The following is a 26654-nucleotide window of genomic DNA, read 5'->3' as shown; positions in this document are numbered from 1 at the left end:
GGCCTCTCCTCTCAGCTTTTCTCAGCCCTTCCAGTTCGGCTGACACCGCCCCTCTTTGGCGCTGATTGGCCCTCATTGGGCAGATTCCCACTGATGATTGGTTATCTCCTGAGGTGGCCGAGTCATTCAGTGGCTCCAGGTCCTTTGGGGCCGGCGTTTCCTCCTAGCAACAGACACAGCTGGCGTAGATTGGCCAGCGGGGGAGAAGCCCCGCCCCCAACCGGGCCCTGACTGGCATTTATTGGCTGGTCCCAGGAAAGTTGCTGGAAGCCAATTGGCTGGGGAGGGAGGAGCTGTGCGGCTGCGCGAGAAGGCGGGAGGCGGAGCTGATCGAATCCCTTCTCCGAGGTGGTCGCGGTGAAGGCGGTGGATCGCGTTCCGCGGAGCCTGGGGCGGCGCCAGCGCCAGGCCGAGGTCCGCGGTGGAGCGGCGGCCACGCGCGGGTGAGCATTCCGGGTGCTGTGGGCTCGGGTTGGAAGCTGAGGCCTGCGCTCGGAGCTGGCCATTCGCGGGTGGGGGAGGGGCGGCGGGGGGCCCCGCGTACGAACTGGCACTTCCCCCGGCCAATGGGAGGCGGCGCTGCGGCCCCTCAGCTTTTCATTGATCCGTGCATGCTGCTCTCGGCCAATGAGCGCCGGGGGGCCGTACCGAGGCTTCTTCCTGCTGCTGCTGCTGTTGCGGGTCGGGCCTGCGGGGGCTGTGGGGGTCTCGGGGCCGCCTTGGGCTCCTACCCTCTGGGGAGGAAGCGACCCCGGCCCTCGCGGTCCCGCCGCCTCTGAGCCTGACCTCCGCGGCCGGGAGACGGTGCAGCTGGCGGCCCTCCCGGCAGCTGGACCCTCCCACAACTGAACACTTCTCATCCAGTCCATAGCTCGTTTGTATATGGTTGTTCCCGGTTTTTGTCTTCTCCGTTAGACTGAGCTTTCGGAGGGCAGGGACTGTCGTTTGCTTTGATTTTTTACCCCCACTTCTTAGCCTAGCGCTTGGCATATACAGTAGGAGCTTACTAAGTGCTTACTGACTGTATGAGTACATCCGGGTCATTGAGGGTACCTTGGTGTGGAAGCTGACCGAATTCACCCAGTGCCACTGTTCTAGGGGACCAGATTCTTAGCAGAGCAAGGCAGCGAACATGAAGTGCCTGCAGTATGCCCCTACGTGCCCTTAAGCTCTTGGGAATACTTGTTCAGTTGTTCCACTCATGTCCGATTCTGTGACCTCCTTTGGGGTTTCCCGGAGAGGTGTTGGAGTGGTTTGTCATTTCCTTTTCCAGCTCATTTTACAGGTGAGGAAACTGAGGCAGACGGGTGAAATGACTTCCCCAGGGTCACCCAGCCAGTGTCTGAGGGCTCCAGGCCTTGCACTCTTATCAGCTGTGCCACCTAGTTGCCCTTGGGAGTACACAGAAAGGTAAAAGCCATAGTCGGTCCCTGCCCTCCAGGAGCTTGGAGTTTCTGATGGGGGATACAGCCTACAAACAAGTGGGAGTCCAGCCATCCAGCATCTATTAGGCATTGCTGTGTGCTGAGCGCTGGGGAGACAAAGAAAGGCAAAGGGTTCCAGTCTCTGTTCTCATGGAGCTCATGGTCCAGTCTGGGAGACCCAGAGAGCTTAGCTTTTTCTTCCTTCCTTCAGGTTCCTGGACTTAGGTAGAGCCAAGAAGAAGAGGCAGCATGGCTTCTGAGTCAGAGAGTTTGAACCCCAGCGCCCGAATCATGACTTTCTATCCCACCATGGAGGAGTTTCGGACCTTCAGCCGCTACATTGCTTACATCGAATCCCAAGGAGCGCATCGGGCGGGGCTGGCCAAGGTTGGCCTGCTGGGGGGGGGAGGGTCAGGGACTGCAGGCTTTGCCTAGGAGCCATGGCCCCAGAGTCTAGGACAGACCTCCTGGCCAGGGCCAGCCCCCCAGAGCAGCTGGCTTCCCAGGTATAGTCATGCTAACAACAGTAACAGTAGTTAGCGCTTACATGGCACCTGCTATGTGCCAAGCACTGTGCTGGGTTGGCACGAGTTCTGCCTAAGCAGTCCTGGTCTGATGAGGAAACTGAGGGGACAGAGGTTAAGTAATTTGGCCAGGGTCACACAGCTAGTGAGCATATGAGGAGACTTGGAGCAGGCCCAGTGTTCACACAGACATTGGAGCCCTCCCCTCCTCCTTTGCCATGAGTGGCTCATGACTACCTCTCTTGATCTTGGGTGGGGTGAAGGCTAGGGGGGGTGGTCACAAAGCTGGAATGAGCAGACTCGGGTCTGTCCTTGCAGGTGGTTCCTCCAAAGGAGTGGAAACCACGATCGACATATGATGACATCGATGACTTGGTCATCCCAGCCCCCATCCAGCAGGTGGTGACTGGCCAGTCTGGCCTCTTTACCCAGTACAACATCCAGAAGAAGGCGATGACTGTTAGGGAGTTTCGCAGGATAGCCAACAGTGACAAGTGAGTAAGGAGGGCACAGAGCATTCCCACTGCTGCCCCTTGCCTTCCTGGGGGCACTGCCATCCTGTCATGGTGTCTGGGCAGCAACTGATAGCTTGCCCTTCTCCTCCTTCCACAACCCCAAGCAGGGCACTCCAAGGTGTCAAGTCTGTGCCAGGGTGTGACAGCCCGCCCACCCTGAGCCCTGCTGGGGCCTGTCTCATCTTCTTAGCCCAGGAGGGGCTGGGAAGGAGGTGATGGGGCCTCCCCTGTTTCTGCTGCATCCACTCCCTCTTCATTGCCTTCCCTTTTCTCATTTTCCTTTCTCAGGCATTCCTTTTTGGGCTTCCCTTCCCTAAGGGCCAGTAGAGTCCAAGGACTGAGGCTTTCAGATGAGGAAACTGTCCAAGGGCGGTTAGTGCATCCACTTGAGCCTTTTTATCTTTGTTGATGAGGAAACTGAGGCCCAGAGAAATCAGGTGACTTTCTTAGGCTCCCCCAGGTAGAAGTGGCAGAGCCAGTATTTGAATTCAAGACCTTTAGCTTCCAGTGGAGCCCCCTGATCCCATCTCATGCCCCCTTTTGGGTGATCTGCCGGAAGGTCCCACTGCTTCAGGGTATTAGAGCCATCACTTAGTCCCCAAACCTGTCTCTGGCCCTGCCTCCTTCCTGCCCACTGGCTTTTAATTATTCCTCTGTTTCTCTAAATCCTTCCATTAGACCTGATTGCACTCCATAGTCTATCTAAAGTGGACTCCAAGCTGTCTTTGTTCCTCTGCTGGCATCCTGACCTCCCATTTTTATTTCACCAAAGCTTGTGCTGCCTTTCAAATAGATGCCTGCACCAACAGCTCCTCCTTCCTTCCCTAGGCCCTGTCTTCCTAGTTTGGACTTTAGGCAAGGGTCATCAAGGTCCCATCATCATTTGCCTCATTTACTAGTCCTGGAACGTTGATACTGTTCCAAGGAGGGGCTTCTTCACTCTTGAGACTCCTTAGCTCTTCCCCTTTACTGCCATCATATCACCTGGCCACAGTTCTGCCTTACCCCTCGCCTCCTGGCCTTTGGCTCTAGAACCACATATACTTCCAAATTTGGAGGCCGTCTTGTCTTGTCTTGGGGCCTAGGGGTAGCTTGGCTGAAAAATGTGGTCACTCTTCAGCCTCAGCTGGGCCCTCCCTTCTGCCCTTCCCTTTCAGGATGTGACCTTACCATCCTGACCTCCCATGGGCCTCTTCTTTCCTCCTGTTTCACTGATCCAGGCTCCACCCACAGCCCTGGTGCCCCCTTTGCCCTGTCCATGCCATGACCTTAAAGGTTCCATCAAGCAAGCCCTCTTGTTGTGGAGCTCCTGGCTCCCGTTGGCCATGTCCTTCCAGTCCTACACCTCCAGCATCCAGCAGCATGCTGATTGCTACCCCTTCCATCAGGATGAGGTCCATGTGGTTGTAAAGAGTTAGCATAGCTGCCAGGCCAGCCTGGGCGCAAGCTGCTTGCAGCTTGAGCTCCTGCCCTGGGCCATCTCCTCTGCCGTGCTGTCTGCTTCCTCCTGGGGCTGTCAGAGTTGTAGAAAGGAGGCTACCTTTGGTCAGGTCCTTGGCGCACTCTCCTCAGGCCTGAGTTTTCTGCTCCACTGAAGCAGCCTGTTCTGGCTTCCTTGTTCTCCTGGCAGCATTTGATGCCCTGGTGCCTCTGTGCTGCCACTGTTTGATTGTCCTCTGAGCAAAGGCCCCTTCTAGACTCTTCACTGACTTCCCTGCTTTGGTCCCCAGGGTCCTGCTTCAGGCCTTCCCTTCCCTCTTAGCGGTTGCTTGGTGGTCTCATTCCCTCTCCTTTTTTCAGGGATGACTTTTCTCTACTTTTCTAATGGACAGCTCAGCTATGTGGCTATGGACCCTCCAGGCAGCCATCCCTTCTTCCCTTTTGGATGTTTGCCAAGGAGAGGCTCCTGGGTAGAAGCTGGTCCCTCAGGCCTAGGCCTGAAGATGAGTCTTCATCACCTATCTGTTCTTCCTCCCCCTCCCCCCAGATGCTGGTCAACCTCCCAGCCACCTTGAGGCTTGCTCAGCAGTGTCTCCCATAACTCTGCTGCAGTTGCCAAGGTCAAGGCCTCAGCATTTCTTGTTTATACTCTTGGAATAGCTTTTGAATTGACTGGTCTTCCTGCCTTCCATTCTTCCCTTCTCTGGTTGATCCTTTGCTCTGCCTGCTGCCTTTTCTAGGTGTTCTTTGACCATCCTTTTAATAAGATATTCTCAGATTTTCTATGTGCTCAGTGATCAGGGAGCAGTCCCATCCATCTCTGAAGGAAGTAAGCTGGTTGGGGGCAGCCCCTTGGAGGGACACTCTTGTGATTGGCAGAAGAGCTGCTGGTTTATGGCCTGCTCTGCCACCCCTTCCCCCAGCTCTTTTTCAGGCTCAGATGTCCTTGTCCCGAGGCATTGGGAAGGCCAGTGCAGATGTCTGTGGGGTTATGGGCTGGAGGCCCTAAGCAGGCTTTCCTCCCCCGCCTCTCTTCTGCCTCCTGCCCCAGATCAGGAGCCTCTGCTGATGCTGTCTTGTCCTCTTGGTGGGGAATGATTGAGCAGTTTGTGTCCCTTTATTCTTTCAAAGGTACTGTACCCCGCGCTACAATGAATTTGAAGAACTTGAGCGAAAATACTGGAAAAATCTAACGTTCAACCCCCCTATCTATGGTGCTGATGTGAATGGGACACTGTATGAAAAGGTGAGGGGCACTGGGAAGGAGGGGGGAGCCCTTGGAGGTGAAAAGACCTGGTTTCAGATCCTGCCCCAGACAGAACTTTTGGAGACATGTAGACTGCCAAGAAAATGGATGGAGCCTTTTGTAAGTGGCTGCCATGAGCATGGCAGCTGTTGGCCTACCCTCCTGCAGAGGTGTGCAGGCACTCCATGTGCTGTGTCCAGACTCTGGGCAGGCTTTTCCTGTCTTTGGAGATACAGTTCTTGTCTTAAACAGGACGTTTTTGTCTTCCTTTGTATCCCCAACTGTTGGCATGGAGCCTGGCTCCTGCTGTGCTTAACTCTTCCCCAAGGCTTGTGGATTGCTGCTTCTGTCATGACTGAATGAGGCCCAGTCATGGTTCAGTTGCCCCTTCTGGCCAGGATGGTTCCTGGGTCTTTCTGCTGAGTTTTGTGGGCATTGGTCCTCTCATCTCACAGTGGTGCTCAAGAACATAAACACAAAGGAAGCCCTAGGACCACGTCGTTCTTTCTGACTTTCCCCACTCTCCCAGGGTGGTGGAGCTATCTAAAAAAGAATCCTGGGGCGGCTAGGTGGCGCAGTGAATAAAGCACCGGCCCTGGAATCAGGGGGACTTGAGTTCGGTTCCGGCCTCAGACACTTAACACCCACACAAAAAAACTAGCTGTGTAACCTTGGGCAAGTTACTTAACCCCAGTTGCCCTCCAAAAGGCAAAAATAAATAAATAAATAAAATAAAATCCTGAGGCTCTGATAATTGCCAGTTCTTTTGTGGGGTGGTAAGGTGAGTCTGGCAAGACTAGTACAGCCAGGTGCTATGGGATGGGATCCCTGCTGCCTTTTCTAGCTGTTCATGGACCATCCTTTTTATAAAATATTCTTGAATTTTGCCAGAAATTGATGTCAATATCACCAGCTTATCATTGGCAGACTTCACTTTTTTCCCCACTTTGGAAAACTGATCCAGTGACCCCCTTCTGACTCTCCCTCCAGTTTTTTTTAGGGCTCCCTGGCATGCTTTCCCCAGTTAGAGCTGCTAGTCTTTTTATGCTTTGGGGTTCCATTCCCAGCACTTAAAGACAAAGAAGTTGGGAAGAGTGCTTATATCAGACCAGTGTAGACTGGGAATTTGTGCTACAGACAGGGTGGCTGAATTTCCTTGGGAAGGAGAAAGTCAGTGAACATGTGTTAGGCACCAGCTCTGGCCCAGGTGCTGAAGGCTACACAAAAGAGTCAGACCACAGCCTCTGCCCTCATGGAGCTCAGTCTGATGCAGGAGGCAACAAGCAGAGAAGTGTGTCTGAACAAGCTAAGCATCAGGGCAAAGGCTCCCTGTGAAAGATGGGGTTTAGTTGGGACTTGATGGAAGCCTGGGGAGGGAGAGAACCCAGACGGGGGACAGCCAGAAATGGAGGGTCTTTGTTCCTGAAACAGCCACAAGGCCAGTGTCCCCGCGTGGAAGTATGTGTGATAGGACCACCTGGTGGCAGCGAGGACCACATTTGTAGTGGACCCCAAGGTGCCACGTTTGCTCCACCTTGGTTCAGCAGCACACGTTTAGGGTGCAGACAGCAGATGGGGGGAGCCATGGCAGGCTGAGGCTTGGCCCGAGGCGAGAGGACAGTGCAGATTTGGACTGATTCACCGTTGGGTCAAAATGAGTAGAGCTGAGGGCTCAGGGATATGGGGATGAGATGTCATGGTGTGGGTCAAGAGTGCAGAGCAATGGGAAGAAGGTCTGTCTGCTCACATGTGTGTGATCACGTGTCACCCATTGCCAAAGCTCTGAGCTCACTCCAGGGGCAGATTCATACATCAGAGCTTCTCAGATCAAGATCCTGTGTCTGAGCCAGAATCAAAAAAGGGAAAGTGCTCCCAGCTTCTCTATAAGCCTGGAAATCCAGGGTCAGAAAGACTCACCCATTTATTAACTGTAGTGCTGGGCATGGCGCTTTTGCCTCAGTTTCCTCATCCATAAAATGGGGACAATAATAAAAGCACCTAACGCCTAACAGTTGTTGTGAGGAGTGCATGAGATAGTATTTGTTATGTATGGGACCTGCCACATAGATGCTAAATAAATGCTCATTCCCTTCCCCTAAGAAGATACTGTTAGATTTCAGACTTCTTTTAACCTCATTCTCAACTCCAGGGCGCCAGGCCTGTGCTCTGACATGCCAGTCCTTCCCTTTGGGCTGCTACCTGTCCTGGAAGTTGGGATGATGCTCCAGCCTTTTAGGACTCCAGTAGGGAGGACTGCTTTCAAGGGAAAACCCTCAGGCTTGCTAGAGACTCACTGTTTTTTTCTGTGTGGGGTTCCTGTCACTGCAGACCAGTAGCTCTTGTGGGCTCCCCAAGTAGGAGAGAATTGGGGGTTACCAGGAGGTTGGCCTCCCCTCTTTGGACATGGGTACCATAACTTAGGACCTGGGCAGGACCAGTCCAAATCTCTTCTTCATGGCAGTGACCACTTGGTGGTTCTAGCTCCCTGGCTAGAACCTCCCTCTCCAGGACTGCCCTGTAGCCTCAGTACCTGGTGCTCCTGGGCCATTTGAAGGGGATCTTCTCTGACTAGAAACCCTCCTGCTCCCAGGGAGCCCCCAAGGTACAGGATGAGCCAGATGCCTTGCTGTCTTCTCCAGCAGAGTGACCCCTACTGTTCCCTTTCTCTCTTATTTCTGGCTTTCTTGCTACCAATTAAAACCCCACAGTGTCCTTAATGTTTTCAGTCTGCTTGATCTAGCCTTTGCTGAGAGCTGGCATCCAGTGTTTCTCTTCCCCTTCTCATCCATGTTCTTTGAAAAAGCCATTTATATTCAAGACTTGACTCTCTAGCCCATGCAGATTAGCTTCTGAAAGTTACCAGTAATCTTAGTTGTCAAATCTAAGGCCTCATTCTGTGACCTTTGATACTGTTGTCACTCACCTGTAGTTCCTGGCACATAGTAGGCACTTAATGCATGGTGATTGATTGGATGTTATTTCTCTAGGTTTTCCTGACATTGTTCTTGGTACCCTGCTTTTTCAGTGTCTTTTTTATCCATGTCATGCCCATTAATTGGGTATCCCCTGGGCTCTGTCCCAGAGCCTCTGCTTTCTTTCTGCCCTTTCTCCATTGATGATCTCAACCACTTCTGTGTGGGGCAGGGATGGTAATGGTCCCAGATCTCTTATACAAGCTAGCCCTAATCCTCTCCTGATATCCAGCCCCAAATGCCCCTGAGGCATCTCAGCTTGTTTTGTCTCCCTTTCCTGACTCCTTACTGCTACAGGATACCACCTCCTCTCAGTCCCATTGCATCTTGTTCATCAGTGTTCTTTCTAAGCCCCTATTAATCTGTAGGCCCCAGTTGTTTGATCCAGCCTTCAGCCTGGGTATAGTACTCTACCAACAGGGGGTCCTTTTTCAGTGTTGGTGGCTGAATGTTGGACTGGGCACTACAGTTTTACTAGATGAGTCATAGGCAAGAAGTTGCCCCCCACACCTCCTCCACTTGAGTGGGAAGGTGGGCTTAGAGACTAGCCTCTGTTGCATGCACGTCTCTGCAATTTGTGCTCCCCATAATTCATCTAGCCTGACCTGGGGTCTTGCTGGTCTGCCCATGTTCCCTCTCTTCTGCCCTCTGCTGCTGCCAATAACAGCACCTGGGCATCCCATTCCCAGAGCTTGTGGGATGGGGGAGATGGAGGCTGCTGACACTCTCTTGCCCTCCTGATTTGGCCTGTGGCTTGCAGCATGTGGATGAGTGGAACATTGGCCGCTTGAACACCATCCTGGATGTCGTGGAGAACGAGAGTGGCATCACCATCGAGGGCGTCAACACTCCCTACCTCTACTTTGGCATGTGGAAGACCTCCTTCGCCTGGCATACGGAGGATATGGACCTGTATAGTATCAACTACCTGCACTTTGGCGAGCCCAAGTCCTGGTGAGTCTAGCTTGCCCACCTGCCTGGTGGCAGGGCCCCTGGATGTCCAGGGAAACCCAGAAAAGTAGGCATTGATACTTGTTCCAACAGGGAGGCTGTATCCTAAAGGTTCTGTGCCTGGGTGAATTTTTCTGGGGCCGAGGGCAGCTGAGTGGTGTGGAGTGTGGGAAGAAAGGCTTGCAGAGGAGGCAGACAGCGTGCCATTGGTCACTGGTTGCTGTGGTGTTTGTCCGGGACTCTGGGCCCAGGGGAGCCCTTAAAGGTTCTGGACCTAGCCATGAATAAAATGGTCTTGGCAGCCCCATGGAGGGGGACTGGTCAGAGATGTGTAAGAAACTGGAGAGGGAGTACAGGTCAGAGCTGCCCCAGGGTGGTGTGACAATAGAGGGGGGCAAGGGGGTGTACAGGAAAGGTGACAGCGTGAGACAGGGAACCTAGCTCCCCCCCGAGATGTGAGACTGGCCCAAGGGAAGAGTGGATGTGCTGATAAGCATTTCTTCAGGTGTATCCATGAGTGTCCCTGGGCACTGGCACAGTGCCCAGGTGGACAGAGGAGGGAGAGGCCTATGGCGGAGCTGAGTATGGAAACAAAGGTTGGGGCTGATAAGAAAGAATTGGGTGTGATGGACACAGAGGTGCAGCAGGAGCTAGGGTTAGAGCCAAGATCACTAAGAGTCTTGGGGGGCAGAAGGAGGCAGGTGAACCAGCAGTGGGCTGGCTTCTGAAAGCTGAGTGTCAGACTGCCTTGGGAGGGGGCTGAGGCCTGCTTGGGGCTGGCTGGATGGCTGGGGGAAGGCTGCATTAGTTCTCCTTGAGGATCAGATGAGATAATGGGGGTCAAGCCCCATGCAAACCTCCAAGCAATTGATGGTATTGTGATTGAAGCCTGTGTTAGCAGCTGCCCCAAGCAGACATTTAGGGGTAGAGTTGACCCCTTGTGGCTTAGGTTCCTCCTTGGCCCTGGGTTTGGGGCTGCCGAAGGTGGCATGTCTGTCAGCAGCCAGGTGTCAGGGAAGCTCAGGTGGCCAATCACGGCTTTGCAAAGTCACTGTCTTCGGTGGCAAAGGTGATGTGTTGCCACCTACCGCTGTGGGATGTGCTCCTGGGCCCTCCTCACCTTGTTGTACCTGCCCCAGGCTTTGGTATTACAAGAGGCAGTGATGCCTGTGGGGGTGAAGGGACAGGACGGACAGAGGATGAGTGTACTGAAGGTAAGATGTGCCCATCTCCCTGTGTGCTTGCAGGTACTCCATTCCCCCAGAGCATGGCAAACGTCTGGAGCGGCTGGCCAAAGGTAATGTCTCTCCATCCTGACTTCCTCAGTTGGAAGAATCTCCACTGGGATATCCAGCCCGCTTCCCTCCTGGGGAAGGCAGGTTGTGCGAGGCTGAGGCCAACAGACACCTTGGTCCTTTAGGTGTTTGATTCTTGCTTTGTTTTGATTTATTCTTTTCTTTTTTTGGCCTGGGTCCACAAAAATTTATTTTATGCAACCTCAATTAGGATTTCAAGTCATGCTCATTCCCTACTGCCTGTAAACATGCCCATCCTGAAAATAACTCCCACTCAGTCCTTTCATCTTATTATTTTTCTGTATCTTCTGCCCTTTGTGGCTAAACTTTTTTCTCTTTTTATTTATTTATTTACTTTTAGTTTACAACATTCAGTTCTACAATCCCTTGAGTTCCAAATTTTCTCCCCCTCCCTCTCCTCCCCCCACTCCCCCACGACTGCATGCACTCTGATATAGGTTCTTCATTAAACATTAGTCAAGTTGTAAAGAAGCATTATAATCAGTGGAGTGAACGATGAGAAAGAAAGAACAAAACACAAGAGGGAGAGCAGGTAGTTTGCTTCACTCTGCATTCAGACTCTAATTCTTTTTCTGGATGTGGATGGCCCTTTTCATCATGAGGCTTTTGGAGTTGTCTTCTGACCTTGCATTGCTGAGAGGAGCCTGGTCTATCAAAGTTAGCTGTCACAGATATGATGATGTGTCTGTAATTATGTACAGCATTCTCCTGGTTCTGCTCCCTTCACTCAGCAGCTTTGATTCCTTCTTTACCAGGACAGTAGATGGGGATTTTTACATGTGCCCTGAGCTATTACGTTGATGGGGGGTAGGAGGGGGCTTGTCCAGGCAGACAGCAGGGGCTCGTGCCCACAGGACAAGCTGCAACTGATGATTCCTCCTCTTCCTCATTCTAGAAACTGAGGCTAGAAATGAGCTTGGGAGCGCCCTGACAGCTGGGGCTGGGTGCCTGCTGCAAGGGCCCTTCCTCGGAGCCTCCATGCTGAGCTGGCTGTAACCCCTCCTCCTCTCACCCAGGTTTCTTCCCAGGAAGTGCTCAAAGCTGTGAGGCTTTTCTCCGCCATAAGATGACCTTGATTTCCCCTTCGATCCTGAAGAAGTATGGCATCCCTTTTGATAAGGTGGGTTCCCTGTTTGCTGACTGAGGGTTGGATTTCAGGCTCCTGTGTATGGGTATTTGGGGGGAAGGAGCAGGTGATGGCCCACATTGCCAACTCTGCTTCATGCATTTGAGCAGAGTATGGCTGGATTTTTAAAAATTCTATTTCACTCAATATTTTCCAATTACATGTAAAAAAATGTTAACAATTGTTTTTTAAAATTTTGGTTCCACCTTGCTCCGTCTTTGAGGAGGTAAGCAATTTGATATCAACTATACATGCGAAGTCATGCAAAACATTTCCATGTTAGGTGTGTTAGAAAAATAGAGAATAAAAAAATGGTCTGCTTCAGTCTGCACTCATTGCTTCTCTCTGGGGACGGATGGCATTTGTCATCCTGGGTCCTTCTTCAGAGTGACTAAGTCACTCACAGTTGATCATTGTACAATGTTGCTGTTACTCTGTACAATGTTCTCCTGGTTCTGCTCACTTCACTTTGCATCAGTTCATATAGATCTTGCCAGGTTTTTCTGAGAGTATCCTGCTTGTCATTTTTTATAGCACAATAGTATTTCATCACAAGTGTCTATCCCAGTTAATGAACATCCCTTCAACTTCTGATTCTTTGGAGTGTGGCTTTTTTTGCTCTAGCTGCTTGTAGGCCTTTCCCCTTACAGACTTGGGCCCCCTCCGGGGTGGGAAGGATTTGGGATATCCAGGGGAGAGAAAGAATATAGCCAGGATCAGAGATTCACCTCTGGAATCCCCTAGTTGTGCAGAGGATGGCTCAAGGCCACCCAGCCAAGAGGCCTCCCTCCCCTGGGCTCTATTTTCTAACTGGGCCTCTCCCTCTTGGCTTCAGGTGACTCAGGAGGCTGGAGAGTTTATGATCACATTTCCTTATGGCTACCATGCTGGCTTCAACCATGGATTCAATTGTGCCGAGTCTACCAACTTTGCCACTCTTCGTTGGATTGAGTACGGCAAGCAATCTGTTCTGGTAAGGCCCTGGAGGACCCTGCACCTGCTGGCCAGCGCAGGGGGTTGGGAGCCTGCCCCTCCACACTGCCAAGTGCACACCTGGAGTGCTTGGGCCAATTCTGGGCGTTCAGCACAGCTTTGGGAGGACAGCATCCAGGTCTCATGATGAATGGGAACACTTAGTCTGTTGAAGGAGGGTTCAGGGAACATCCTATGTGATAATGAACTGGGAGTGGAGGGTCAGGCTTGCCCTTCCTGATCCTTAAGGGGCAGTGCCCTGGGGAGATGTTTCTGAAGGAGGCTTTTGAGTTTGGTTTGAGGGAGAGCTAGGATTAGCTAATGTCGATGCTGCCCTGCCAGGGTGGGGCAGGGGAGCTCTGGAGGAGCGGCCAAGCGGGCACGTCCAGAAAGGGGATTTTTTTCTCTAGGCTGGTTTGATTAGTGGCTTCTGGGGTCTTGTCCAGCTCTGAGACTCTGGGATTCAGTCACTAACTGCATCATCTTATATAATACACAGCCACATCTTAAGCCAAAAGATCTTCACCATACAAGAACCTTTTATAGGTGTTGGGCCCATCTCTCTTAAGACTTTGGAAGGTGAATGTGCAATTTCTGCCTTCTAACCCACTCAGACACTAAGAGTGGGAAAAGGGCTGGTTTTCCTTGCAGCCTAGGCCTTACTCCCAGACCAACGAAGCCTGACTCAGGCCTGTTTTGCCCCTGTCCTCAGTTGTCTGGGTGGAACACTGAGAGGCCCCTGACACAGTAAAGGTACCAGAGGGACTTGTTCAGGCACCCTGATGGTAGACCCTTGTTGGGGAGCCCTGGCTACTGCAGGCAGGTCAGCCCAGCAGCACCATTCTGGGGGAGGGGAAACATGGGCAGGAGCCCCACCTCTCCTCAGCAATGGTGGAGTTTTGAAAAGAATCAGTGCCCAGAGATTAGAGATTGTACCCACGGGTTTGGAGTCAAGGTTTTTAGTCCAGGAGGGAAGTACCCCCTTCCCACCCTGCAGTGAACTGGAGACAAACCACCTTCCTGGTGTTTATACTTTGCTAAACAGACCAGCCCTGAGACCCAGGGGAGTCTAAGCTTAGACCTTTTAGGCATAAAAGGTGCCTCTCTTTGGGGAAGGACTTGGGCTGCTTTGGCTCCATTTTATCTCTGGCTTCATGACCGTCCTACTTAGTCCTGCTTAGTGTCTCTGTGGAATATCCTGCCTTGGAATATGCCCCTCTCTGGCCCCCACGCAGCCTGGTGCTTAAGGCCTGAGCCCTTGGAGAAAGGAGCACTCTCAGGGCCTTTCCTGTCTGTTCTCAGTAAAGATCCCATTCTGAAAGCTAATTGATATATATTAATTAGATGAAGAATACTGTGGTGCCACATCACTGGGGGATATTATTGCTATAAGGAAGATTTTTAGCTAATCAGTGATTTATATTGGGTTCTTAAGCTCATCACATTAGAGAAATGCCCCCTTCCCCCTGGGGGGCCCCTAGGCCTCAGGGCAGATCCAGGTAGACTTGCTCTCAGTGAATGAGAGTTGGCTTCTGTGGGCTCTATAGGCAGTGGTGAGGCTGGGGCCGGCTGCAGAGACTTGGCAGCAGCCCTGTTTTATTGTGGTACAGTGCTCCTGCCGGAAGGATATGGTGAAGATATCCATGGATGTGTTTGTGCGCAAGTTCCAGCCTGAGCGGTATAAGCTGTGGAAGGCTGGCAAAGATGCTCCTGTCATTGACCACACTCTGCCCACCCCTGAGGCAGCTGAGTTCCATAAGGGGGAGCAGCAGGACTGCCCTGAGGAAGCTGTGGGCGGCGCTGGGGACCCCAGCAGTGAGGATGCCCGGAGAAGGTAACCAAGACCTGCTTCTGAGGGTCACAGAGCTTATGTGTCAAGGACATCAGCAATGTTGGGTGTTCTTCCTTGGGAGCTCTCATGACAGACTCCTGGTCCTTCTGGGGAAGGCTCCTTGAGCCAACACACCCTCTCTTGGCTTGGCTTGTAATATACCCAGAGTTCTGCCAGGATCAGTGTCCCACTGGGGGTGGAGTAGAGCATTGGCAGGGGGGCAAACAGATGCTTTTGGAGTGAGACCAGCCCAGGAGGGTGGAAATCTTGACTTGAGAATGCTGGAGGTGGAGGCTTGGCCAGGAGCGTCTGCTGGGAATGAACACATACAGAGCAGATTAGGGTGGGGGTGTCATGGGAAATCCTTGGTTTTAGAGCTAGAAGAACGGTTCTGGAGACCTCATCTGACTCCCTCATTGTGGCCCAGAGAGATGGTGATTTGCCTAAGGAGAGCGAGGATTGGAATTGGCTCTTCCACTGTACCATTGCATTGGAACATGAGCTCCCTGAGGGCAGGAACTGTGCGCCTGTTTGCATCTCAGATGTGCCAGTCCCAGTGCTTGTTGGCAGGCCAGAGTGGCCCCTCCAGAGAGCCAACGTTCCCCTAAGAAGGTGTGCGTTTTTCTCAACAGTCCCACCAAGCATCGGATTGGAGCCAAGAGGCACCGGGTGTGTCTTGAGGTGCCTCAGGAGGTGAGTGAGAGCGAGGCTTTTGCCCAGAGAGAACCCTATGACATGGATGGGGAGCAGGCAGCTGTTGCTCCTGGGAAACCTGGCCCAGACTTGGTGTCACCACTGCGAGCTGAGAACAGCACCCTTCTTTCTCCAGGTTAGTCTCTTCTTTTTGCTCCCCCCAAGCCAGGCTTGGCTCAGACCCACAATCTTAGCCAGCCTTCGATTCCCCTCATGACCCCAGACAGAGTAGAAGTCTGGTGGGTCAGCTTGGAGTTGGTGACTCACCAGCGTTGTTAGCACATGGTCCTCTCTGATGGGAAGGAAATACACAGATATCCAGCAAGCTACAGAATAATGGGTTAGGTGAGGCCCATGAGATGGAGGGAGGGGCCCCAGAAAGGCCTTGGGTGTCTTTCTCCTGAATGTTTGGCCTCTGTGCCTGGGCAGGGCCCTGCCTCAGTTATCTAACTGCCTCCGGCCTCACCAAGAATGTCACACTGGCCCTAATTGTCCTTTGGGTCTCACTAAACTCTTCCTTTCAGATTATCCAGATTCTGCTGACATCAGATTTGAAGAACTCAAGACAGTTAAATTGGAAGAGGAGGAGGAAGAAGAAGCAGCAGCCTTGGACCTTTCTCTGTCCAGCACAACAAACCAGGTCTCCAAGAAGAGGCGCGCTCGCAGTTCTGACACACGGGCACATCGAGCCCGCCGAGCACTGGCTGCTCACAGCTGTGTCCAGGATGATGATTCAGAGCAAGAGCTCTCCGAGGTGCTGACTGTGGCAGGCTTGGGGCTTCGGGAGGGCCTGCTTTGAGGCAGAAACTTTGGGCTCTGGCCAGGGGGTGGGCACCTGCAGCTTGAGGCCACCTGTGGCCCTCTAGGTCCTTGGGTGTGGCCTTGTGACTGAGTCCAGGTTTTACAGGACAGGTGCTTTTATTAAGGGGGTTTGGATTCAGTCAAAAGGCAGCACTTGAGGGTGTGTGTGGCACAGTGAAGAGTGCTGGGCTTGGAGGTCTTATCCTGCCTCAGACACTTTCCATGTTTGTGACCCTGGGCAAATTGCTTAACTTGTCTGCCTCAATTTCCTTGAGTATAAAATGGGCCCCGACCTCCCAGGATTATCGATGAGATCTTATTTGTGAAGTGCCTGGCACATAGTGGGCTATTAATAAATCCTCTTTCTGTCCTCTTCCCCCCCAACTCCCCTGGTCCTCCCTAGCAGGTCTGGTATTGGCAGGGGTCTGCCTTGATATATCCTGTTAAAATAACTCAGTTTTGGGGCTACTGTCCATGCCACGGTCCTTTTGCAAAATCAGGAAGGATTTTAAAGCTCACTCAGGTTGGAAGATTAAGCTTAGCACACATTGCTGAGTGTCTGCTAAACAGACCCTAGGACAGTGGAAAATGTGTCCACGGAGGGCTGAGGCCCAGCCGTGCCCTGTGGAATGCATTGACTATGTGTGGCGCTTGTGTGGTGCTGTCCTTGGTACTAGCTCAGGATCTGGGTCAGCTCAAGACCTCCCTGTCCTGGGCACCCTGGGGGAGTCAGATTTTTGCCGTTGGTAGACAATCTTCCTGGTGAGCTACATGGTTGGGCTAGCAGGAGCCCCTTGTCTTAAAGTGCTCCCAGGCTGGGGGCAGACTTTCTCTTTAACACTTAGAGATTGCCCAGCCATCCATCTCTGCCCAAGGGTGTGGTGATAAAGGGGCCAATGATGGAAACCCTGAAAAACCTTGGAAACTGAGTCAGTCAGCAAGGGTTGACTAAGTTCCGTTATGTGCCTGGCACTCTGCCTCGTGGGCTCTGGGCATCCTGATGGACAGCTGAGACCATCCATTTTTCTGGGATGCTACAAATGACAAGGGAAGGCTCCTTGAAGGAGTTGAGCCTTGAAGGGAGCTAGGGGATGTAGATGGAATAAACTGGCTGTAATGTTCAGGGAGAAGGCACTGAAGTTAAGGGGGTTGGGAAAGGCTTCCTGTACAAGCTGGGATTAATGCTAAGACTTGAAGCTGGAAGGTGGAGATGAGGAGGGAGGGTATCCCAGGCAGGGGCAACAGCCCGTGACAGTGCCAGGAGTCTGGAGATGGCAGGTCTTGTTTGAGAAACAACACAGAAACCAGTGTCATGGATTTCAGAGCGTGGAGGGATGGAGTGTAAGGTTTAATGAGAGGTGCCAGCTTATGAAAGACTTCAAATGCTAAGCAAAGGATTTTATATTTGATCTTGGAGGTTGTGGGGAGCAACTGGAGTTTGAGTAGGGGCGTGATAGGATCAGATTGGACTGGAGGAGACCCGGCAGGGAGACCAGCAGGCTGCTGGCCTGGTCCGGGGGTGAGGTGCCAGGGGCAGAGGAGAGAAGGGGGGATAAGAGACGAGTGAGAAGTTGAGGACTGCTTCTAGGTTGCAAGGCTGGGTTTCTGAGGGGAAGGACATACCCTCCCCAGTAATAGGGGAGTTGGGAAGAGGGAGAGGGTCTGGGGGGGGACAGGAAACAAGTTCTTGCTGAATTTAAGATGTCTGCAAGAAGGTTCTGAGATGTAAAACTGGAGTTTAGCTGAGTGCTGCTTGCTGGGGTCTCCTCCTGCTGGGCTTACTTGGAGCTCTGTGCTAACCACTCTTGTCATTGGCCTAGAGTGCAGAAGAGGAGAGTCAGAAGGCAAAGGGCCGTCGGCAGCCCTTGAGCAAGCTTCCTCGGCATCACCCACTTGTGGCCCAAGAGTGCGGCAGTGATGATGGTGAGTGCTCTGAGAAGGGGCTGGCAGGTGGGTGGGCTTGTGCATTGTGCTAGGAGCCATCCTCTGGGGTCCTGTGGATCCTTGTGGCAGGGGAGTCTCCTGGGCCTGCAGAATCCTGATGTCATGTGTGTTTCCAGTCCCTTCAGGTCTCTCCTCAACCCTCTGGGCTCCAGAGAGGCTACTCTTCCCTGCTCCTTCTCATGAACTACTTGCAGACATTTTCTGGTCTCCCCCTAGTTTGGGGTGGAGGGAGGGGCTTGGTCCTGTTGAATGAATGATGCCCTTTGGCATGTCTCCTGTGTTCTTTTTGGCCATTAGAATTGGGTGGGTTGAACCGGGTTGGGGATGGGGCTTCCTAAAGCATCCCCCCACCTGCTAGGGAGCCCAGGTTATTTCCAGTGGGACCATTGACTTAGCCCCTCTTGGCTGCTGCACAAACATTCTGGAGGCATGCCCTGGCTCCCTCTGCGTCTGCTTGTTGTCATTGTTCTGGCGAGTTTGGTTGACTTTACTTGGTAGCAGTTCATGTAATTCTTTGTAAGCTTCTTTATGTTAATTGTTTGTCATTTCTTATGAGATTCCATCTCATTCAGGGACCCCAACTTGTTTATAAACCAGGCTGGTGTCTCACTGGTATCTTCTCGCTTGGCTGAAATTGCTGCTATAAATATTTTGGTCAGTAGTCAATGATAGTCATTAAGCATTTATTAAGTGCCTGCTGTATGCCAGGCCCTGTGCCGAGTGCTGGATACGAAGAAAGGAAAGCTAGTCCCTGCTCTGCTCTCAGGGAGCTCAGTCTGACAGGGAGACAGCGTGCAGACGGCGCTGTACAAAGCAGCCACACACAGGGCGGAGGGAGGCGCCGGCATTGAGAGGGATGGCGGAACGCCAGTGCAGTACCTGCAGCAACTGCTGTGCTTATGCATGCGTACTTCCAAAGTAAAATATACTCGCAAGATAAATAACGAGCTCTTCCTCAAAGGTGAAACCAAGATCTTTACTTGGAACGTCAGTGTCAGGACACCAGGAAGTCAGATTTAACAGGGCGCTCATCTCTCATCCATGGAGCGCCACCTTCTCATATCTTAAGCATTCTTTCGGTCACTCTCCCCCACCAACACATTTCCCTAGGCACATTCCTCAGTGCTCTGGCTCAGTCTCCCGCTCTATTTCAGTTGCTCCATGGAGCAAGCTTCTTTTCCAGGGGTCTCCATGGGACTCGGGGGGGTCACGGCTCAGAGCAGGTCACATATGTCTCTTCATGGGTGGGGATGATCCTCCTATTCCAACATTACAGATGGAGGAAGGTCAGATTTAATTTGGGGCTTGGAAGCCATGGGGCAGAGAGGTACAGGGGACAGGCAGAGCAAAGGCCTGCAGTCTGCAGTCTTACTGGGAGTGTCTGGAATGTCATATTGGAGGAAGAGCCAGAGGGCAGGGTCATTGGCTCACAGAATGTGGGGGTGGTCTGGGGGTGTGGAAGATAGAAGGAGATTGGAAAATTTAGGGTGAGGATAGCTTATGAAGGGCTTCGAAGCCACTGGAGGTTATTGAGTAAGGGGGTGATGTGATCAGACCTGCATTTTTGGATAATCCCTTTTGTCCTGGCTGAGTGGAGGATGGCCTAGAGTTGGGAAAGACTGGAGCAGGCAGGCCGCCCCCCTTCCCCAACCCACAGCAGGTCCTGAAGTGGTTCCAGTGTGAGGTGATGCGGGGGAGGGCCTGCATCAGGGGGTGGCGGTGGTGTCAGAGAAGAGAATGGAGCATATTCAGAGATGATTGATTGACAAGCTCAGTATTACAAAATTGTTCTCAAAATTTGAGAAAGTACTGCGCCAAACTCTGAGACAGGTGTGGCTGGATAGCTAGATCAAGGAAGGGTAAAGCAGAGAGGGAGAATTCAAGCCTAATATCATTAATACAAACCCCAGAGTCAGAATCATTTGCAGTAGGGAAGCTCTCCTAGCCAGTGCATGAGCTAAGCAAAGATACCCTTTTGTTGTTATTTGACAGAGTTCTAAAAATTCTTGGAGCCAAACCAGCGCTGAGTTCTCAGGTCCCATCAGCCTGTGGAGGGAGGCAGGGAAGGAAGGGGGTGGTTTTGACTCTAGAGATGGGAGAGGAGGAGGCACCCCTGACACTGCTTGCACCCACTCATGTGGAAGCTGGTTTTGCTTTGTGAATGGGATCCCAGATCTCTGCTGTTTGCCTGACTTGCCTCTGACCCCAAAGATAGTGGCAGTGGGTGAGCCTTGAAATCCCTAAACCTCACCTTCTTTCCTGCTGGAGATGTTTTTCTTCTCTGTGTAGAAATGTGTATGTCAAGTCTTAACTTTTGGGCTTTAAATAAAAGCAATATAGATGTAAAAAAGGACCTTTTTTGCAGTAAGACCACAGAAAGAAAATAAAAGCTTTTTTTTAAAGGCAGCTCAAGTGGGGCAGTGGGTAGAATGTTGGACTCAAGTCAGGAAGACCTGAGTTCAAATGTTACTTCCGTTTCCTCATCTACAAAGGGAGATACATGAGAGCTCACCTCACAGGCCTGTTGTAGTGAAGGCTGAATCAGGTAACATGGCTAAAGTGCTTGGCAAACGTTAAAACCCTGTATAAGGGCTGGCTAGTACTATCAGGAGTATGAAGTGAGGGAGAGAAAGAAGGCTAGTTCTGTTTTCAGGGAACATGGAGAGAGGGAGGTCTTGTGCAGACTGACTACACAGAGTCCTCCAGCACACTCCCAGAATGGCTTCTGTACCTTGTTCTCTCTGGCAGAGGTTCATCTTGAGCAGTGTCCTGGGTACCAGTGCATCCCAGTGTGGGGAGGCAGTTTGATGCATCTATTAGGGCCTCAGATGACTAGTGGGGATTCTATAGGTCACACCTTTGTGGCTCTGTCTGTTGGGCCAGGGCCAGGGGCTGCCTTCTTTCCTGGGTCCTCACCTTGTGACTGATCTTGGTTGCAGAGGCTGGTGAGCAGCTGACCCCTGAAGAGGAGGCTGAAGAGACAGAGCCTTGGGCCAAACCCCTGAGTCAGCTCTGGCAGAACCGGCCCCTGAACTTCGAGGCTGAAAGGGTGTACAATGAGAGCATGGCTCAGCAGCCCCCTCACTGTGCAGTCTGTATGATTTTCCAAACCTACCAGCAGGTGAGACCTGGGACAGGGCGATGATGGTTGCCACATTCTGATTGTTCTCAAAGACTGGGCACGTGTCCTGTCCAGAGGTCTGTGTAGGTGAAGGCTCAAAATAAATGGTGCTCATCTCATGCTTCTGGATCTTGGTGGGGTGAAGGGTGCGGGATTCAGGTCTTGGTCAGGAATGGCCTGAATCCTGGAGCTGCCACAATGCCCCTGGTGTGGATCTGTGGATGTGGATGTCTTTAGTTAGATTCATGGGCTGTCATTGAGAGGCCCATGGAGGCTGTCTGGCTGAGCCCCGGGATTCCTCCCCATCACCAGGGTAGGGAGCGGGGGCAGTGCTGCAGGCTTCTCCGGGGGCCCCGTTTCTGGCAGGAGCATCATTGTGTGCCACTTCATGCCCACTGGGGCCCGCTGCCTGTCTGTCTCCTAGGCCGAGGGAGGAGGCCATAGCCAGAGTTGGACAGAGGGATCTAATGACGACCCGGGGAGGCGCAGAACCAGGCCTCTGATTCCAGAGATGTGTTTCACTGCGACGGGGTATAGCACGGACCTCAGCCTTTCTACGCCCTACCTGGAGGAAGATGGCACCAGCATCCTGATCACCTGCAAGAAATGTTGTGTCTGTGTCCATGCCAGTAAGTCCTGGGTACCCTGCATGTAGGCGAGGGGGCTGCTCTTCTCGGCCTGGCTTTCCGGGAGTTCCCTCTGACCAGCAGAGTTGGAGTACCTACTGCATGCCTCAGGTGTGCTGGGCCCATGGCAGTCCTGAGGCCGAAGGCCAGGCTTTTGGATGCTGGGAAGGTCCTGTTCCTCTGGGGCTTGGTGAGGCCATGTTGGAACCTTGGAGAGAGGACAGGGAGCAGTGTTTACATGAAAGTGCCTTGAAACTCTGAAGGCCGATAGTTTGGGGTGGGGGCAGGGCGAGGCCAGACTGGGTATCACGTCCAGCACTAATAGTCCTCCCGCTGCAGTGCAGCTTTGGGCAAGGAAAGTGTCTGAGCCTTAGCCTCAGTTTCTTCCTGTGTCATATGGGACTCTAATCCTGGTTTTCCATGTCCCATGAGAGTTGTTGAGGCACAAACAATGAGCAGCCCTTGTATGCAGCCCTTACAGAATGACAGGACAGCAGGAGGGCACTTAGCACATGTGTACCACACACGTATGTGCCCATAGGGCTCTGGGCTTCCCCAGGAGACCTGAGGGCGTGCAGGGCTTTCCTTGAGGTCGAGTTTGTCTCCATTAGGCTGTTATGGAGTCTCCCCTGAGCAGGCCTCAGCCGACTGGATGTGCTCTCGGTGTGCGGCCAGTGCTTTGGAGGAGGTGAGGAGTGGCTGGGCTGGGCAAGGGAAGGGCACTGGGGGCAGAAGCCTCTGCTGCTGGGGGTGGTGACAGGCCTTGGCAGCCCCCTGAGGCTTTGCTGCTCCTGGCTGCTGGCAGCCTCTGAGGGGGAGTGGGGACAGTACTCTGGCTCCTGAAACTTCAGTGCCCACTTTCCCCCCCACCCCCAGGGTTGCTGCCTGTGCTCATTGAGAGGAGGGGCCCTGCAGAGAGCTAATGATGATCGGTGAGTAGAGGTGGCCTGCCCCCACTTCTGACATGGCAGGTGGAGCACGGGGAGATGAAGCACTAAGGAGAGAGGAAGGAAGGAGGGAATGGGGGGGGGTCACCTCAGGGAAGTGAAGAGAAGGAGGAAGGGAGGGCATACTCTAGGAGAGGAGAGCCAGGGTGGATTAGAACAGGGGGTAGCTTTTGGCGTTAAAAGGCCATGGCCACATGGGTCAGTTTGTCAGAGGGGCTGGGGAGGGTGCTCAGGAGCCACCTATGGGCCCCTGTGCTAGGGTGCACATCCCAGTGGGAGGGCGCAGGATAGTATGGCCCCAGTGGGTTTGTGTCTTGGCAGGAGGCCCTTCCCTGCTGTAGCCACCCACCCTTTGCTTCTGGTCATCTGCAAGCCAAATACATCCTCCCACCCAGTCACACCCACAAGCTTAATTAGGACCTGGGGCTTTCCAGTGTCTGACCACAGGTTTAAAACATGGGTGTGACTGGGCTCCATGAGGCACAGACAAGTGTTTAAGTGGGGCCAGTGCATTTGGCTGGGTGATCTGTGGGCTAAATCAGGACGTGATTCCTCCTGCTGGAGATGGGTGCTAGGCTGACAGCCTTTGGGCATAGGCTGGAGTAGAAGGTGTGGACAGCCTTGGCCAAGGTCGAGCTCATTGTCCTGGTGATGATAGGTGGGTCCACGTAATGTGTGCCATTGCAGTCCTGGAAGCCAAGTTTGTCAACATCGCTGAACGCAGCCCAGTGGACCTGAGCAAAATCCCTCTTCTCCGCTTCAAGTTGGTAAGGGAAAGGGCCCTTGCCCTGTTGGGCAGATTCAGGGTCTGAGCCTGGGAGCGGGTAGCAGTGCCTGGGAGTGTTGCTCCCATCATGGGGTCCATGTCTGTCTGCTCCAGAAATGTGTCTTCTGTAAGAAGCGGAGGAAAAGGGTTGCCGGCTGCTGTGTCCAGTGCTCCCATGGTCGTTGTCCAACCTCCTTCCACGTGAGCTGTGCCCAGGCCGCTGGGGTGATGATGCAGCCGGATGACTGGCCTTTTGTGGTCTTCATCACCTGCTTTCGGCACAAGGTTCCTTCTCAGGCAGAGGTGAGGGAGGGAGGGAGGTGGCCATTCGGAAGAGGCAGAGGAGACAGGGGCTTTCCCTTTCTCACAGCAGCCCCAGGGTCTTGGGGCTGATTCTGTCTGGGCTGGCTCAGAGCAAGGACTCTGCTGGAAGCCCAGCATCCCAGATGAGGACTCACTCTGCCCCCCCTGAAGGCCTTGAGGGGTCCTGCTTGCTCCCTTGGTAGCTGGCCCTGATTGGTTGGTAGTTGGTTTTGATACCTCCCAGATCTCATCCTCAGCAACTGCCGGGGCCCAGTGGTCCCCATGTGAGCCCTTCAGACACTTGAAGACAGCTAGCCTTCTCCAGGTGAAGGGACCCTGAGTCCTCTCGGGTCTCCCCACACTCTGAGAGCTGCTTGTTGGCACTGGCTCGGTGTCAGGCTCCTTCCCCTCTTGGACATTTGTCCATGGAGATGTGTGTTGGAGCTCAGAGTCTCTAAGTTAGTTCCTATTAGGGGCCAGCGCAGGTGTTTGAGGATGAGCTTGGAGGTGGGTGCAGTCACCTGGGAGAGCAGGCTGTTGGACCTGTGCCTCTGAGCCTGCTGTGGCCTGACCTGGTTCCTGATCTTCCTTCAGCGTGCCAAGGGCGCCCTCCAGGACCTCTCTGCGGGCCAGACGGTCATTAGCAAACACAAGAATGGCCGCTTCTACCAGTGTGAGGTAGTCCAGCTTACCACAGAGACCTTTTATGAAGTCAACTTTGATGATGGCTCCTTCAGCGACAATCTCTACCCTGAGGACATTGTGGTAACTAGTTTCAGCACCAGCAACCCTTGCTGCGCCCCCTCCCCTTGGGGCTGCCGTCTGCACCCTACCCGTCTCTGCTCAGCTGCCTCTGCTGCTAAGAAAGAGGCTTGGAAGATGATCTAATGCTGGCTAGTTTTAAGCCTTGAGCCTTCAGGGGCTTATTGCAGAATTTTGGGAAAGAAACCCAGGGGCTTGTTCCCTGGGCTTCCTCAGCTCGCACCATCTCTGCCTAGCAGAAGGGGCTTGTTTGGCTGCTCCCTGGGATGACTTGGTTTCCAATTTGGGTCAGAGGCAGTGCGGGGCTTCCCTTTCTGGGATTTATGAGCATGAAGGAGAAAGAGGAGGGGTGGCTTTTGACCCTTCTCCCCAGATTCCTCCTCTCTGGGCCCTGGGCCAGCCTGAGCAGCAGGCACATCCTTTCTTTCAGTCCCTCTCATTCTCTCCTTTTGGATCTTTAGAGTCGTGACTGTCTCCAGTTGGGTCCTCCTGCTGGAGGGGAAGTGGTCCAAGTGCGATGGACCGATGGACAAGTCTATGGAGCGACATTTGTAGCTTCCCACCCCATCCAGATGTACCAGGTACTGGAAGCTGGCAGGTGACCTGAGCCCCTCCTCCTCGTCGGTCTGTCTGGGGGTACTGAATGGTGGGTGGGGAGGGCTGCTTTGCCTTTCTTGGGCCTCACTAGGCAGCTTCTCCCCTTGTCCTGGGTATTGGGCCCAGGTGGCTATGTGCTCTGGCTGAATAGCTGCTCCCCTTGCAGGTGGAGTTTGAAGATGGCTCCCAGCTCATGGTGAAGAGAGATGACGTTTACACTCTGGACGAGGAGCTCCCCAAGAGAGTCAAGTCCCGGCTGGTGAGTGACTTGGGGAAGCCTTGGGGAGGGCCCAGGCTGTGGAGGGGTCTGGGCTGACATGCCCTGCTCTCTTCCTAGTCGGTGGCCTCAGACATGCGCTTCACAGAGATCTTCACAGAAAAGGATGTCAGACAGGAAAAGAAAAGGCAGCGAGTGATCAACTCTCGGTACCGAGAAGACTATATTGAACCTGCGCTCTACCGGGCCATCATGGAGTAAGGGATGGGCTGCCGTGTGGGCCCAGCTGGTGAAGCAGGAGCACTCCAGGGGCCTGAGCCCCCACACATCCATGGAGCTCGGAGTAGGATTTTGAAAACTGAAACTGTAAAAACCAAATGAAGTAGCCCTTCCTCCTGTGCCCCATTCCCTTCCCTGGTCCTTCTGCCACACGTTGGCCGTGGAGAAGGGAGGCTGAGCCCTGAGCCTGGGGCGCTAGCAGGAGCCCCTCTGAGGAGGCCGGGCCCTGCTTGTGGGGACTGGGAGTTGGTGCTCTCTGCGCCCCCTGCCCCCGTGGGTGTGTGCAAGCCCACCTTGGGGAGCAGGGGAGCATGCTGGCCCGTGGCCGGCTGGCCGGACAGTTGGATGGAGCGAGGAACAGGCAGTATTACTGGTGCTTGCCCCCCTTTCTCCTTTTTATATTTATGTGTGTGTATGTTTGGTCTCCCAGCTTCTGTGGGCTTCCTGGTGTCTCTCTGGCTGCAGTCCCCTATGCTGTGGGGGAGGCCGGAAGGATTGACCTGAAGAAACCAAATGTGAAGAGCCACGCCCCTGTTTGTCCAAGCAGGGGCTGAGCAGGGCACCAGGAGCTCCTTCCTTTGGATAGGCTCAAGCCCTGGAAGCACCCAGGTGGGGAGCCAGGGGCCAAGCCCCTGAGGAACCTCCTTACTTGTCTCTGGGTGATGGAGTCTCAAGGTCCCAACCCTTTCTGGACCTGCCCTGAGGCAGGGGGATTGGGGACTTTGGACCAGGCTTCTTGGTACCCTGAATGGCACAGTGAGGTGGAGGGTGGAGGGTGGGGGGAGGACTGTGGGAGGAGGGGAAGGGGGCATTTTAATGATGGTCAGTCAGGACCACCTGCAGCAGGGGAGGAGGGTGCTGCTGCTGGTGGGGAGCTCCTGTCAACATTAATTGGTGAAGCTGTCAATCATGTAGGGGCTTGGGGGGTGGGCTGAGCACCATGGGATGCCTATGAATTTGTCGTGCGGGCCTGGGCTTCTGCCAACCCCGCCTCCCTGTGTGCAGGCGAACCAGGGATTTGATCCTTTGCCTTTTTGTTACACTCGAACGCTATAAAACCAAATTATTTTGAAAACTGGCGTATGGTGTGGTGATTAGCAGCTGTGCAGGTGGGATGTTCTCTTGATCCCTGGGGGCAGGGGCAGGACAGGGCCAGGCTCTCTGGAAACCTAGTCTTTCCAGACCATGCTTCTAGACACCCTTGCCCCCCTAACCATGTGGTCAGTAGGTACTGAGTCCCTCAGAGGATGCAGTCTGGGTCAGGAAGGGGGAGAGTGGAGA

The 26654-nt window shown here is 53.3% G+C and overlaps 1 protein-coding gene across 3 annotated transcripts; it reads left to right on the top strand.

Annotated features, from left to right (window-relative positions):
* The first annotated feature begins 271 nt into the window (after positions 1 to 271).
* LOC138165432 (lysine-specific demethylase 4A-like) lies at positions 272 to 26448 on the top strand. Of its 3 annotated transcripts, none has more exons than XM_069093785.1 (23): positions 272 to 443; positions 1274 to 1410; positions 1636 to 1811; positions 2267 to 2442; positions 5035 to 5149; positions 8882 to 9075; positions 10320 to 10369; positions 11405 to 11508; positions 12350 to 12487; positions 14097 to 14320; positions 14950 to 15146; positions 15535 to 15764; positions 17632 to 17734; positions 20695 to 20876; positions 21301 to 21505; positions 22114 to 22190; positions 22379 to 22434; positions 23108 to 23216; positions 23330 to 23500; positions 24113 to 24283; positions 24742 to 24861; positions 25044 to 25136; positions 25215 to 26448. In XM_069093785.1, exons 3-23 carry the CDS (start codon positions 1674 to 1676, stop codon positions 25353 to 25355), a joined length of 2994 nt encoding a protein of 997 aa, XP_068949886.1. In that variant the 5' UTR covers positions 272 to 443; positions 1274 to 1410; positions 1636 to 1673; the 3' UTR covers positions 25356 to 26448. The 3 variants fall into 3 exon arrangements, with proteins under 3 accessions (XP_068949886.1, XP_068949883.1, XP_068949885.1); XM_069093782.1 differs by having other exon boundaries at positions 23330 to 23518; XM_069093784.1 differs by lacking the exon at positions 1274 to 1410 and having other exon boundaries at positions 23330 to 23518.
* Positions 26449 to 26654: the final 206 nt, after the last annotated feature.

This window comes from Petaurus breviceps, unplaced genomic scaffold (assembly GCF_028583685.1).
Source record: "Petaurus breviceps papuanus isolate PSGF00001 unplaced genomic scaffold, PetGlider_PUasm1.0 208, whole genome shotgun sequence".
NCBI classification, from domain to species: domain Eukaryota; kingdom Metazoa; phylum Chordata; class Mammalia; order Diprotodontia; family Petauridae; genus Petaurus; species Petaurus breviceps.
The sequence above is the reverse complement of the archived record's forward strand: the minus strand, read 5'-3'. Positions and strand labels throughout refer to the sequence as shown.

Excerpts from the sequence above, each read along its gene's own strand:
- LOC138165432 (XM_069093784.1), top strand. The coding sequence starts at position 1,674 with ATGGCTTCTGAGTCAGAGAGTTTGAACCCCAGCGCCCGAATCATGACT. Across the intron at positions 21,506-22,113 it reads TTGTGTCTGTGTCCATGCCA|GCTGTTATGGAGTCTCCCCT; the intron begins GTAAGTCCTGGG and ends TGTCTCCATTAG. Across the intron at positions 24,284-24,741 it reads TCTACCCTGAGGACATTGTG|AGTCGTGACTGTCTCCAGTT; the intron begins GTAACTAGTTTC and ends TTGGATCTTTAG.